The sequence below is a fragment of the Cebidichthys violaceus genome, unplaced genomic scaffold (assembly GCF_023349555.1).
Source record: "Cebidichthys violaceus isolate CVI_PGR_0920_01 unplaced genomic scaffold, fCebVio1.0.p SCAF_12, whole genome shotgun sequence".
Taxonomy (NCBI): domain Eukaryota; kingdom Metazoa; phylum Chordata; class Actinopteri; order Perciformes; family Stichaeidae; genus Cebidichthys; species Cebidichthys violaceus.
This window is the reverse complement of record NW_027176285.1, coordinates 5,910,141-5,925,961: the sequence shown is the minus strand read 5'-3', so window position 1 is coordinate 5,925,961 and position 15,821 is coordinate 5,910,141. Positions and strand designations below refer to the sequence as shown.

General features: G+C 42.7%; 1 protein-coding gene across 8 annotated transcripts in view; it reads right to left on the bottom strand.

Annotated features, from left to right (window-relative positions):
* tcf4 (transcription factor 4) overlaps nt 1–15,821 on the bottom strand; it is a 223,871-nt gene that overhangs the window by 31,033 nt on the left and 177,017 nt on the right. For all 8 annotated transcript variants that reach the window (XM_068705999.1, XM_068705996.1, XM_068706000.1 and 5 more), the window contains 7 exons: nt 9,295–9,400; nt 8,995–9,143; nt 7,949–8,111; nt 4,003–4,073; nt 3,717–3,795; nt 675–754; nt 73–282 (listed from right to left, as the gene is read on the bottom strand). In XM_068705999.1, coding sequence (XP_068562100.1) covers nt 73–282; nt 675–754; nt 3,717–3,795; nt 4,003–4,073; nt 7,949–8,111; nt 8,995–9,143; nt 9,295–9,400 — 858 coding nt within the window. The remainder of the gene's footprint in view (nt 1–72; nt 283–674; nt 755–3,716; nt 3,796–4,002; nt 4,074–7,948; nt 8,112–8,994; nt 9,144–9,294; nt 9,401–15,821) is intronic.

Sequence of the window (15,821 nt, the reverse complement as noted above, 5' to 3'; positions counted from 1 at the left end):
AGGGACTAATGGGACTTCTGTCAACACCCTTACATTCGTTCCTACAGTATAAAACATGCTCTCAGGACCTACCATGAGGGAGTGTCTGTTGGCCGACAGCAGTCCCGAACCGTACCCGCTGCTCAGAGCGCCCATGGCGCCGTTGTGTGTGTGTGTGGCCCCGATGAGGTTGTGCATGTCACCGTGCCCACTGGACATAGCCGTCGACGGTCCCACCGCGTGGCTCCGCAGTACGTGGATGGCATCGTCCAAGCGCTCCAGACGGTCCTCGATGCGACTTTGCTGCAGAGCGGAGGGACACACAACGGGATGAGTTTTCTCTCTCGTCTCCGTCTGCAATCTGAACTTTCATTCTGAGATGCAATTTGGATGAAACAGAGAAGTCGGCCATCCGTCTGGGACCTCCTGATCTCTGTGATTTATTAGAATATATATGACTATATTCATCTTACTGTCAAGAAATCCCATGAAAAGACCAAAACACACAATGAATTGATCCCACTAACCCCTTAGAACTCCGTTGTCATTGTCATTGGACTATGACGTTTTTGCTTTGGGTCTTTTCATGTCTGGTCAGTAAGCAAAGCAGCTACATCTACACCTCAATGCCATGGAGGTGAATGGGATTTATATATCAGGCATGTACACAATGTGGTGTGTGAGTGAGCGCATACCAGAGAGTGCAACGGAGCCTCGTAGTTCGGCGACGACGCTCCCTGTCCGCCGTTCCTCGACCAGACAGCTGAACTGGCAGCTAGGAGTGAAGAGACAAGAAGACATTATCAGGAGAGGATGTTGGTGAGCAAGGATGCATGACAGGATTCGGAGAACAGAACAGGGAGATGTGAGCGGCAGATCTGGGAGTGGGAAGAATAATTGGTTTCTTTTGTGTTTTCTGTGTTTAGTTTGGTTCAAACTGGCGTCCCTTCATCTGCATACACGTCCTGCGATACACTGCCGAACCTGTCCAGGGTGTAACCTCTCACCCGGTGCATGCTGGGATAGGCTCCAGACCCCTTAGCGACTCTTGCACAGGCTGCGAGTGCACAGAAAAATGGATGTCTGCGTGTATATCAGAGCCAAAACCGCCTCTCCTTTCTGAAGACGCGTGAACAAACCACTCAACGCAGCGCCAAGCGGCAGACAAAACATCTTTTACACGTGAGGAGGGTTTCGTCGTCTTGTGGTGCTCGGACATAATAAATGTAGAGATGAGGGAGAAAAGACAAAAACAAACCAACTCGTATCTCGTAGCAGAAATGCTAATACCAGGCTTTTGTCTTTGAAAAAAGGTACAAGTGGTTGATTAGCATGGGCCCTCTGCAGAATAAACACGCTTTGTGTCTCTGTTCTTTTCTGCTTTTGTGTTCGTCGTCGCTCAGGAGGGTCGACGGGTCTCATTAGTTGGTAGGCAGCGACTTGTGTGAATTTACATCAATATGAGGCTCTGGGCGATTGGCGGGCTGGTATACCGAGGTCTTTCAACAGGGTTTCAGATGTGAGACAAGCTTCAAAGCACTGAGCTCACCCATATCGCCGCAAACAACATGTTGACGGCCGTCCCTCGTTGTATCTGGTCAGAGAGATAGTTTTTGATCTATGTGTCCAGGTTTTTAAGGTTATATTCGCCGATACTCTGGTGATGAATGGAGTTTAGTTTGTGGTCAAAAATGACACTTGAAAAGCTCAGACCTCATGCCCTTTAATCTGCTCATATAGATCATTTCAGTCAATGAAGAGTTAAGAGGGATAAAAGCTTTCTGAGCTTATGAGCTTGTTTTCAGTTATAATCAAAATGTTTTTTTTCCAGTTTGAAAATCACTGATTGCAGCTTTTATCCAGTCAGGTGAAAGAAGCGTTCATGACACCGTCAGATGATTTTTGTCTCATTTAATTTTCTCTTTCCTCCTTGTCCTCTTGATTCCTATTCAAGTCTCCTTTTCTCTCTTCTTATGCCTCCATCATCACATCCCAGTTCCTTGTTTTTTTCTCTCCTTTTGTCTCCTGTTTTCTTTACTTGCTTCCTCTTTCTTCTCTTGTCTTAGCCTTTCAACACACCCACTTCTTGTGTTCCTCCCAATTTCGCTTCCTTTTCACACTTCCTTTTGTTCCCTCTCATTTCCTTTTATTCTCCTCTCTTCTCATTCCTCCATCTCCTCTCTCCTTTATTCCTCTTTCCTACCCCTTCTCATCATTTTCTACTCTTACCTCTTCTCTGCCCTCACCATTGATCTCTCCTTTCTAACTCGGATCTCATCTCATTAGCTTGTGTTTCTCCCTTTTTGTAATTGTCTTCCCGTTTTTGTCTCACAGTTTTTTCTCTCCCTTCTCCTTTATTCATAATACATGCTCATTACCATATGCTAATTAATGAATAATCACCTGGGTACATTCATGTGCAAATACAAATACATGTATTAAACGGCTGGTTAAATTATTCTGAGTCCGACTCTGTAAAACACCCCTGCAGAATTAGCCTTAATATCAATTTGCATGTAGTTTGCTCTAATAGGCGTCATTTCTAATTTGCAAAAAGTGGAGTAACTCTGACACAATGATAAACACCAATTATAGTTTAGCAGGCAATATCCGAGGCAGCTATAATGACGAGGAGGAGGAGGAGGAAGAGGGGAGGGGGAGCCGGTAGGTTTGTGAACGATTTGCCAAAGTGGTGCTCGTAATTAAAGCTATCAGTCACAAGGTGCAGCACACAAATATCAAACGGTGTGTGTAGTGGCGACAATTAGAGACAAATTCGACACAACTATTATTAGGAAAAGTAATTTTTCACTTTAAGGAGCAGGGCGAGTTTACAGCCACCAGGAGGAGTAATTGGTGGAAATAAGAGGAGGAGAAGGGGGAGGAGAAGGGGGAGGGTATGACAGGAGACACAGCATCTATAATGTGTTTTCATGGTCTCATTTTATGCCAAGTGATTGCACTTAAAACGTAGAAATTACTTTCAATTTATTACATACAAATATATAGCTGTAGCTAAATGTGCTGCTTTTGGTTTGTTTAAATAACATTTATTCTTTTTAGTTCAAGTCAAGTGACAAGTCATTTGAAACAACTTCAAGTCTCAAGTCATTTGAAACAACTTCCAAGTCTCAAGTCATTTGGAACAAGTTCAAGTTAAGTCTCAAGTCATTTGAAACAAGTTCAAGTCAAGTCTCAATTAATTTGAAACAAGTTCAAGTTAAGTTTCAAGTCATTTGGAACAAGTTCAAGTCAAGTCTTGATTAAATTGAAACAAGTTCAAGTTAAGTCTCAAGTCATTTGAAACAAATTCGAAGTCTCAAGTAATTTGGAACAAGTTCAAGTCAAGTCTCAAGTAATTTGGAACAAGTTCAAGTCAAGTCTCAAGTCATTTGAAACAACTTCCATGTCTCAAGTAATTTGGAACAAGTTCAAGTCAAGTCTCAAGTCATTTGAAACAAGATCAAGTTAAGTCTCAAGTCATTTGGAACAAGTTCAAGTCAAGTCTCAAGTAATTTGGAACAAGTTCAAGTCAGGTCTCAAGTAATTTGGAACAAGTTCAAGTCAATTCTCAAGCCATTTGGAACACGTTCAAGTCAAGTTCAAAGTCCTCAGTTTTGTGTTTGGTGAACTTCCTCCTCCAGTCCGAGTCAGCTCTGCTTTTTCCATCTGTGGTTGTTGATTCTATGACAATGCAGCTGGTGCGTTGTGACTGGACGCTGAGTGTCATGTGCTACCTGTGAGGGAGGGCGGCGAGCCAACTGGGGTGGAGGGATTGGACGAGAAGCTGTTGTTCGTGTGGTCCGGAGAGTAGATCTGAAAAAATAAATAAATAAATAAAAGTCAGAAAAACATGTAGAACAATATCAATGGATAGATCACAAGTCAAACAGATACAAACATATTAAAAAGACTTAGACAAGATTTAGATAACATTGATGAATAAAATCATTTTGCATTAATACAATACTAAGTAGATATCTCACATGTGTACGTGTGCGTATGTTTGTGTGCTGCACTTACGGATGCGAGTGCTTTCCCTAAGGCGTCTCCTGTCTGAGAGCTGCTGGCTGCTGCACTCGGTGCTCGGTTAGCTGTGACACACACACACACACACACACACACACACACACACACACACACACACACACACACACACACACACAAACACACACACGGGAAAAAGAGGGATATATTCTCGTAAAAAAGGATGTTGTTAACTACATATTGACATGTCTATTTGCACATCATCAGTCGATCCGTTTCACAAAAAGACATATTCATTAATAAGTTATTCGTTATAGTGGCAGTTCTGCCTAGTTTTACAGCGCAGTGAACAAAACAAGGAGCAGAAGAAGTGGTAGCTCCCGATGTATTTTGTCATGCAGGTGAATGTTGTCACTAATTTTGATGCCGGCTGCAGACCATGGTGCATTTAACACTTTGGCGTAGCACGGTTGTATAAAACTTGATGGTGTTACACGGTTAATATGATGGCGTCGTCGAAGGAAAAGCTCGGTCGAGGTGTTTTCCGAGTGTCAGAGTTCACCAGACAGTGAGTGAAAGCTCTGTCTAGATCTGCCTCAGCTTGTCATATTGGCCATTCCATTGGAATTCGTTGACTTTGCTCCAAAGTAAAAAAAAAAAAGAAGGTGGGTGACCAGGCTACTTGTTAAACAACGTGACAAGAGTCAGAAACAGAACCCAACGGGAACCGACATTCTACATCTAACGTCTCTTTACGTTTTCACTGACTGACTGCCAATGGTGGACTTCACGACTAAATCTGTTTCACACACTTGAAGAGCACCGAGGCCACAGAGGAAGGAAGTGACCTCACAGGACCAGATGAGCGCCCACACACACACACACACTGAGGCAGAGGAACTCTTCTCTCCTGATAGCAGATCCCAGATGGAAAGTTTACGCTCGCACACACAAGTTAGACACGTGCACACCACACGCACACACACAAACACAGCACAGCAAAACACATCCTTTCATGGCAAATGAATCCATTACAGGAATTGGCAGGACTGGACTTCTTTAAGCTGTTAGAGAGAGAGAGAGAGAGAGAGAGAGAGAGAGAGAGAGAGAGAGATAGGGAGAGAGAGACAGAGAGAGAGAGAGATAGGGAGAGACAGAGAGAGAGACAGAGAGAGAGAGAGACAGAGAGAGCGATAGGGAGAGACAGAGAGAGAGAGAGAGAGAGAGAGAGAGAGAGAGAGAGAGAGAGAGAGAGAGAGAGAGAGAGATAGAGACAGCGAGAGAGGAAGCAGCATATGTTTTGGGGTTAAAGCCTCATGTCTCACTCACGCCATACCGCTGGCCTAGTAAACCATCCAAGGGATTACTGTTATGCACAAACACACACACACACACACACACAAACACACACACACACACACACACACACACACACACACACACACACACACACACTTGTATCCTGACTTGATGCATAATTTAGAACACATGCAGTAGAAAATCTTTTTCATAAATGGGAGCTTATAGCTGCAAAGGAGTCGGGCATTCAGAAAATGAAGCTGATTTAGAATTCTGTCTGTCCATCACCAACAGGCTAGTCATTTTAGTTTGTATCATTCATATTTTTTTATGTTAAATCATATCATTGTAAAATCTGTTATTTAGTTTTTTATGCAGCTGATTATTTTTTCCTTTATGTGTTTCTTGATATGCTGGCGGCTCTGTAGCTCCTTTGCGTGACCCAAATCCATATTACATATTAGCTATGTACTGGTACTATGTACTATGTACATAGCACACAGTTTTTGCATAGTATACAAGGAATCAAATGTACTTCAACCTTTTTTACCAACAGGAAATGAAGATTCCTCTCGGAGCTGTCTCCAGATTCAGAGTACCTCTTCTATTTCCTCTCAGTATTGCATTGTGGGACCATCAGCAGCACAATAATTGATTGACGAGGACGTGATCCCTCACCAGTTTCCCACCAATGGTGTTCATTGGAATGCATGACCAAGACGGAGACCCTGGTCATTCTTTTTATTTTTAAATATTTTTATACCACTGGACTTCAAATGAGAGTTTGAGAATGGAACACTCACATCCCGTGGACTGAAAGGTGACATCTGTAGTTAGTTTCTTCACAAACGACAGCAGCTGTGGTCAGTTTGGATTCACGTCATTTAAGGTGGAAGTGAGACGTGTTCTGTCATCCAACCCACGCTGACTCAAAACACATGAGCATGATATTTGTATGATTTAAACAGCTCTCAATGCAGATAACTCTTCATATTTTTTTTTTATGTTTTTACTCATCGGTGGATTGATACATTCAATGAAATAGAAGCGTATCTGTTCTGTGAGACGTGTGAGTGACAGACGTTATTAAAAAACGCTTCTAAAAAGGCTTTCTTTATGAAGTGGCCATAATGGTCACAGTGGAAAAGAACTATCAAAATGTCCACTCAAGTAGGGCTCGAACAAACATCGGTTGAAAACAATGAAAAAACACTTTCCTCGAGTCCAAGGTGAATTCTGCAGATGACTTGTTTTGTCCGTCAAATAGTCCAGAACACTTGACTATCAAAACAGTTGTCAATCAATTTGCTGTCGATCGACTAATCGATTAATCAACTAATCGCTGCAGCTCTAAAAAATAAAGCTATGAGACGGCATTGTGAGTTACGTTCCCAGGGAAATGCAATTTGTCGAGGAAAACGTTTTTGTACAAATCATGAATCCATTTCTAATATTAGTGGAACTCAGCGTAGGGAAGAGGTTGGGGTGGATGGGTGGGTCAAACAGACACAGGACTTTCACCTAGGAGACCACAGTTAGTGTCCCGTGTGACCAAAAGTCAACTTTTTATTTACGTCCATTTCTTAAATAACAAACGTGTATTTTAGTTGAATGGGAACTAAATGTTGAAATGTTGTAGGAGACGAGGTTGGTTGGTTTTGTGATATTTTACGGTGTGCCACCTACCGCACGTCATTGAGAGCTGAGGGTACGTGTCTGACAGAGAAAATCATTGCTTCAGGGCTCATTATTAAAATCAATTGTATCCGACATGAATCCACAGTGACCACAGCGGCTGCAAAACTCACTCGCTTGTTTACTCGCACCAATCGGACCGATGCAGAGAAACTGCCTGTGAGCGCCGTGCGTTCCAGTTTGAAGTGTACATGTGCACACACATCATACGTTTGCATTTACACAACAGCGTCATGTTTTTTATTAGCTCCATGTTGTGTTTACACTCATCTTCTCGGGCTCGTGTGTGTGTGTGTGATGGCTTCGTGGAATGTTGGAGACATCTTCCCATGAAAACAAACTTTCAATCTGTTTCTTATTGCTGGTCCTATTTGTTCTATGGGACTCAAAGCAAGGGGTCCATATGGCATGCTGTGTGTGTGTGTGTGTGTGTGTGTGTGTGTGTGTCAAGCCAAAACAGAGTACAACTGTTCTTCGGTTTCTGACCGCCCGCCTTCTCCCCTGACGCTGAAGTTTAGTTATTAAGTGGTTGAAATCATCCGAGTGGTATCACAGCGAGACGGTTCTAACTGCTTATGTGGCGGTAAATAAAAAATAAAAAAGGTGGTCTTGAAAGCACCGGTGATGTTGTCTAGCAACATGTAAATGATCCGTTGCTATTACAGTAAAATGATCTGGTGTACTCGCAGACAGCGAGTGGTGTACGAGTGAGTCTGATGAGATGGGAACGCTGACACACAGCAGAGCTTCTTAACGTCTTTGGGGGGGGGGGGGGGATGTCAAGTCTTTAGGGAGTCTGTCTCACAGTCCAAGTCCAAAGTCACATTCAAGTCCCAAGTCCTTACTGTCAAGACTCGAGTCCAAGTCTGAAGTTGTACGTTTACAGCCCTGACACACATGCCCTGACTTCATTCAAACGAGTGGAATAGACCAGGACATGATCCCGCACTATTCATTGATTAACTAGAGTCAAACACGGGCGTCTTACCCATGATGCTTTCTGTGCCGTTGGTGGAAGCGGTGCACGAGGCGGTGCTGTAGTGGTTGCCCCCTCCCCCGCTCCCTCCCCCTCCTCCCCCTGCCCCTCGGTGGAAGCTGGACATGGGGGGGAGGCTGGAGTTGATGTCTGCAGACGAGTGCGACGGGTAGCTCTGCGGAGAGACGGACAGAACTAAATGAAAGTTGAAGCGGGAGACGCTGCAGGTGAAGAGAGTAAAAATGTAACTAATAGATTTCTCCATTAAACTTCTCCAGTTGATTACTTGCATTAAGGCAATTGTTTTTTTATATATATTGAAATATTGTTTAAATATGTAAATGAGGCATTGTCTTATTAAATACGTGCTAACTTGAACATTTCCAGAACAGAAATCTGAACATTGGATAAAGCCATGTTCAACATTCTTTTAATATTTTGTTGACGTATTAGAGTGAATGGTTTTTAGAGAGGGAAATTAAGATTTCTCTGGTATCACTCCATAATTCATAAAATACTATAGAAAATAGATTTTTGCCATGTTTTAAAGAATACAATGTTCTATAAACCAGGCTATGAAGGATATGTGATCTATATAAAAACCTTGGGAATATAGAGAGGAATGAAATTTCTGATGTATTGTAAAATAGCATGCATGTTGAAGACAAAAGTCTTGTGTTTCTATGTTTAAACTAAACTAACTTTTGGTGAAATTAGGAGAAATCTGCAGACAAATAAACAAAGCATTTTTTGCGTTTTTTTTAATTAATATTTTCTTCTTTAAAGAAGAAATATAAAAGAGAAGCAACATAGAACAATTTGAGGATATGAAAGTGCTTCATGTGTAGAATGAAAAGTCATTAAATTTAAGGTAAAACTGTCACAACCTGTATTTTTTCTACTGGGATGGCAAACGCATACCTACCAACCAAACCAACGCAGTCAACGAGTACTAGCCAATCAGAGGCAGAGTGGGGCGGGGCATGGCTTTTGCCATCCTAGGAATTAAAAAAAAGAAATGTGGCGACCTGTACGGACCCAGTCGCAGCTCTGCTCACCAATCTGTCGTGAGGGTGAATCCCGCAGTAGGAGGAGCTCTGGGCGGGGCCGTGGGACGAGTTCCCGCCCCCTAGCATGCTGCCGTGGTAACCCTGCTGGCTCATGCTGCTGCTGCTGCTGCTCCAGGGGTCGCCACTGTGGTGACCGTCTGACACAGAGAGAAAGAGATGACAAACCACTCCTCGTCTGTGTTGTTGAGGATTTTAGACCAAAAAATCGTTCCTATCGTCCACGATCCAGTATAAACTCAGCAATCCAGTGCAGAGAGCTCTGATGTGTGTGTGTGTGTGTGTGAGTACCTGGCATGAAGAATGAGCTCGGGAAGCCAGCGCTGGGAGGTTTGGAGGAGGGATAGCCCGGTGAGTCCCTGTTGTAGTCTGCTGTACTGGCAGACGGAGCGTACACCTGCAGCACAAAAGCACAGAAACACGCGACGTCATTGAGGAATCTGAGCTCTGATCAAAACACGACTGGTTCTCACGGAAAGCTTGCGGCCAAACACAACATGAGGCTCAGACAGACGTCACTTCCAACAGATGATTGACACGTCTCTCTCCTCAACGCAGACGTCCACAGCAAGCCTTCCTACACACGACTGCATCAACACACCACTTCCTGAACGGTCACTGCTCTTCATCTTCATACAGGAAGACAAATGGCAGCTGTTCTGGTCTGTTAATATTTAAGGTTTATTAATTTGGTGAAAGGAAAGCAAAAAAGTACTTTTTACAATTGACAAGAATCATTTCAAAATGTTATGTAATGTTTTTATGTTTATGTTGTAAATATATTTATACATCTACTTTTATTTTGTAAATAAAATTAGCAAATTAAGCTTATTTGTTACTTTTACTCGTTGTTACTTCTTAATATGTAGCATTTCGCAAATTTTTAAAAATGTTTTAATGTATATATTAATTTTTTCATTTATAGCTTATTTAAAAAGAAAATCTTACATTTTGCTAAAATGTTTTTTTTTGAAAGGGGTTCAAATTAGTTAATGTTTAAAAAAAAAGAAAAAAGAAGAGGCTTAAAATGATAAGATCTTAACATGTGTCCTGCAACGACCGCTGAAGAGTGAGAACATATTTTCTGACACATACCAAAGCCACAGAGCATCTTCTGCCCCCCCCCCATTCAGACTACCTTGATGACTGAATAAGACTCCTCTCAGAGGGGCAGCAGTCATGCAGCAAACACGCAGTAAAACGTGAGACTGCAAGCAGAACCGGCCGCCTGTCATCGCTGGAGAACAGGTGACGTTGTTCCTCGGCAGCGTGAGAACACGATGCCTGTGTTTGGTCATGCCTTCGACGAGGGCTCCCTCAGCATGCCTCAGTGTGAGCGCATAGCGTGCGAACACTCAGCCATGACGCTAGGCTGCGCCGCATGATGCAAACCCTGGAACAGCTGTCTTCTCTTTCTCTCTGACTTCCCCACTGATTCACATCAAAATAAAAGAAGCCCCCCCCACACACACACACACACACACACACACACACACACACACACACACACACACACACACACACACACACACTAATCTACCGCGATCCTCTGGAAAAGACATGAGCTGCTTTGTTAACTTTAGAGTATTTGCATACGGATGGAACACAGATGCGGGGAAAGAAAATCTGACGATAAAACGCAGACGGAAGAAATAAAAAAAAAAGATACACTTGAGGGCATTATAAAAAAATAAATAAAAGAAAACTTCATCTCACTTCCCACACTTCGTGAGAGGTATTAAAAACAGAACACCGTCAAACCAAAACCTCCTGACTCTTTTTTCAGATCAATAAAAGGTTGTTAGTCTGCTGAAGCTTTCTGATTTTACTTCTGAGAATAAAAAAATAAGTGATTTCCTCTGACTTCCGGATGTGTATTGGCTGCGTTCAGTTCCACATTAGCGTGAAGTCGCCTCGTGATGTCTCTCCTTCAGTAGGCGCAGTGTGCTGAAACGATCGACACTTCACACACCCCTGGAAGCCTTAATAGCTAAATTTTGGGGGTCTCAAAAATCACAAGACAATTATTTGTCACTTGCAATTGTCACTAAAATGTCTTTTACAAGCTTACTAAAGCCCAGTTTTCATTATTCAAACTGCAAAACATTTATTCACAAATATGAACAGTGAGTGCGACAAGAGGGGGAGGGGGACTTGATATTACCGGGAATTTCGCACATTGTAAGCATCACAGCAATGAACTTTGCAACAAAACACTGAGTGAGCCTTTCTGGTTCTCAGGAAAGGAACAACGGAGTAAGGGCACAAAGGAGCAGTGAGCCACCTTCACCCTGGGCCCTTTGCAAGCCGACCTAGAGCCTGTCGCTGCCCCACCACCGACGGAAACGTGCCCGGCGAGGGACACAATAATAGTAGCAAATACCTGTAAAACACTTCTTGGTAGCCTCTTCATTCAACTTGTTACCTTCGCCAAGGAGGTTATGTTTTGTTTTCTGTTCGGTGTCTTTTTTAACCTAAAGTGATTTGGTTACCAAACATTTCTGCAGGTTAAAAAGTTAAATGCAAACTTTTCAAATGAGTCTGTGCATTAACTGTGATACCGTCCATGTAATGATGGTGGCTGACTGGCAGATTAAAGCAGACTTATTGTTCAATGTGAAGAACGACACAACTCGAGCATGCGTTGGAACCAATATCTGCCCGGAGTAGCAAAAAAATACATCCAGAATATCAAGTTATACGGCGTGCATTTGAAAAAAGTTCAATCCTGTTCAGTCACATTAGTTAGTGTTCCAGAGCACAGCCTTGTGTCGACTGTGTTTACTTCCTGGAAACGACTGCTCGCCGGAAAGACGCAGACACGGCGACGTCGACCACGACAACCAGGACATCTGAGGAGCAAGGGACACTGGGAACTGTGGGAATGAAGGACTGAGGTCAGGACACACGCACCCAACCCCACATACACACACACACACACACACACACACACACACACACTTGCAGATGCACAAACTTAAATACACAGATGTAAGGTGCAAAGTGAAGCCAATCAGCTGGGAGACGGCGGTGCCTTCCCACAATGCACCTTCAAATCCGTCAGTCTCTGCACTCGCGCACACACACACACACACACACTGAAATCCACCCACACAAACACACACAGTGTCTGTAGATGTCATTAGACCTAAACTAAAATCCCCCCAAACTTCCTCCTCCTCCTCTTTCCCTCTGAGAACTGAGTGTTCTGATGATAAACCCACATTTATTGACCCGAAGCTTGTACGCAAAAACTCTCTCTCTCACACACACACACACACACACACACACACACACACACACACACACACACACACACATGCTTGTGTTGTTCCTGTAGAACATATTCTGATTTATGTCTCACGCCGTGCCGGCATATTTTCCCATTGAATGTGTTGTTCGACTGGTGACGAAAGGCTGTGATTTGTGTGTGTGCATTTATGTAACAGTGTGTGTGTGTGTGTGTGTGTGTGTGTTACGGATGGACAGAAACAGGTGCAGAGTGTGTTCAAATCTGAGGAATGCAGAGAGACACAATAACAAACTTGCTTCCTGCAGTCTGTAACACACACACACACACACACACACACACACACACACACACACACACAGAGCAGTATCAGAATTCCCACAGTTAGTAGCAGGCGGACCTCGAGCCAATCAGAGACACCCTAAACAGTGTTGTCATTTCATTGAGAAAGTAACAAGAACAACGATAGACAAACCAGTCGATCCAGGAGTGGAACATTGTTTACAAGCCCTATTATAAGTACAGCCGGACATAATCAAAACCGATATGACCAGTTATGATCCGGACCACAATAGAAACAGGACAGAATTTAGACAGATTTAGAGCGCCACAACAGAAACAGTGAAAACCGTGGGAACCAGTCCGTTACGGTAAACGAGCCACAGTGATTGAAAAAGACAAAAACAAACGGAACCACTGCTGCAAAGTAGTCCTTATGTGAGAATAAAAATGGTTGAAAGTCATACCCGTGGAACCAGCTTTGTAAAATGATGGTCTGTACCACAATGGAAATCAAATGGAAATAGGTTGAGCTGGTTCTGTAATAGGAGCTGCATTGACCCCAGTTAAACTCATCCTCCGTGTAATGACTCAATGGAACCATCTCTGCATTATGATGTGAAGCTGTGGAGCCAGTTTTGTGATGTGTACCACAGTGGAACAACAGGGACCAGGTCTGTGTACCACAACAGAGACATGATAGTGCCTAACAGTTATTGCACTATGAGGGAAACCCAACAGAAACCAGCAGAACCAGTTCTCTGTCATACCAGAACCAAAATCTTTTTCTACTTTGTCACAGATCAGAACCCAGTCCACCTGCCAAGAACCCTAACAGAAACCAGTTGAAGTTGCTGGTTAGCAGATCCTCCCCACAGAACCCAGTAGTGGAGCCTGTGGTCTGGTAGAAGCCGTATCGTGATGTTTAACGAGGATTGGGAGAAACATCAGAAGATTGCATCAAAAGCCCCCGGCAGCGAGAGGAGAATATAAAGGCACATTCCACTGAAGACTGAGTCCTCACAGAGCTAAGAAAACACACACAGACACATGTTCAATTTATTCAGAGCTACCAGCTGTGCAACTCGCTGACCTGACCCGCAGGTACAAAGACAACACCAGCAGCTGAACTTTAATTAGAGGAAGACAGTTAGTAGAAGTACACACACCAGTCTTCTACCGTTTACCATAACTACTTCTGTTGGACAATATACTGTCGATAAACAATATTAATGTTGTTTTAACACCATTTTAGGTCACTGACATAATGATAATATAACAATGCAAGTACACCATTTTAAAGAGCAATGGACTTTTAATAATAATAAAAGATATTCTGTAAAGTAAAAATGAGCTAGATCATGTCCATATAGTGCATGATAAGTCGATAACGTACTAATTATCGAAGCCTTTTTCTACATATCGTACAACAAGAACATATTGTAAAAAGGTCATGTTCATATATCGTACGCTAAGTTGATAACGTAAAAATGACTGAGGTCGTGTCCATAAATTGTACGATAAGTTGATAACGTAAAAATGATCGAGGTTGTGTCCATAAATTGTACAATAAGTTGATAACGTAAAAATGACTGAGGTCGTGTCCATAAATCGTACGATATGTCGATAACGTAAAAATGATCGAGGTCGTGTCCATAAATCGTACGATATGTTGATAACGTAAAAATGATCGAGGTCGTGTCCATAAATCGTACGATATGTTGATAACGTAAAAATTATCGAGGTTGTGTCCATAAATCGTACGATGAGTTGATAACGTAAAAATGACAGAGGTTGTGTCCATAAATCGTACGATATGTCGATAACGTACAAATTATCGAGATCCTGTCCATATATTGAACAATGAATGATAATTATCGTGAAAGGCCTAGTGTCCAGGTATATTGAGTGTATTTAGCGACTCACTGGAACGCTTTTCATCTTTTTATCCATGTGAGAGAACGACACCATCCTCGATGGCTTCAGTAGTGGAGTAGCCCCTCCCATACGTGGTCCTTCTGCTATGGAGAGAAGGGTCTGGACAATCGCACATGCTCCGTAGAGAAAACACAGAGGACGACGGCTGGCCGAGTAGAATCAATTCAGAATGTACGAGTGGTTAGTATCGGAAACTTTGTCAAAAAACTGTTGCATTCAAGTTCACTCTGGTAAGTGTATTCATGTTGTTAACACGACGTTGTCAATCTCAGAGACCAAACTCTTCAAATGCCTCGTTAGCGAGCATGTGAGGAGCCCAGCTGGCAAGGATAGCTATGAGTTAACAATAGAATAGATCTACCCAAAAAAATCGGAAGACCCAAAAAGGAAAATCTCAAGGGATGTTAAATTTACGCCACATTTAGAACATATATAAAAAAGCAGCAATAACAAGAGAAAGGCTAAAACAGAAACAAGTCTTTCCGTGTTTCAGTTGTCACTTGTTGACAGCGATGGGAATGCCGCTGGACCCTAAAGGGTTTTGTCAGACTGCAAAGAGAATGGAAAAAACAATAAATGGAACAAAGTGAAATGCTTTAAGTTGGCCCCTGATGAAAAAGACAGTAAAACGGAAAAAAGGGGAGAAAAGAAGAATGGGGCTTTTTGTCTTTGTTTGGCTTTTGATGCTTCTTCTCTACGTTATTGCCTCCAAATGTGGGGAGCATCTGTTCAACCTCTCGCCCAGCCTTCTTCCTGCCGCTCCTCTGCTCCGGCAGAAAGAGGAAGCGGAGAAGCTCCTCCAGCTCTTCTTCCACCAGTGTCAACCTGAATGAATAGCTCACAACCTGTCTGACTATCTACCTTCTGATTACAGAAGCGATTCCTAGACCTCCTCACTCATCCAAACTTAAAAAATCCTAACTACAACAGTCATCCCTGCATCTTTAAATTAACTAGTGGTGGGCTACCAGAGATAGATGGGCATTAACATAAAACCATCGGTGTAAACATATTCATTAATCTGGGAAATTAATAGCGTCATCCTACGGTTTGAGAAGCATTTCAGTCATTACATTTAGGTGATCAATTTAGGATTCCTAAAGTGATATTAAGGAAATCCTCCTCTCCTTGTCTTTCTCTCCTCTCTTGTTTCCTTCTCTCGTCTCCTGATCTCTCTTCAATGGCTCAAACATCAACTACACTCGTGATTTTGACCTCTGTGGCTCTCAAATTTTGACGTCAGCGATCATGTTTTATACACTTGCGAAGACAAATACAGAAGACACAAATCTGCATTTTGTTTTCTCTACTCTGTCTCTCTCCCACTTACTGCCTCTCTCTCTCTCGCTCT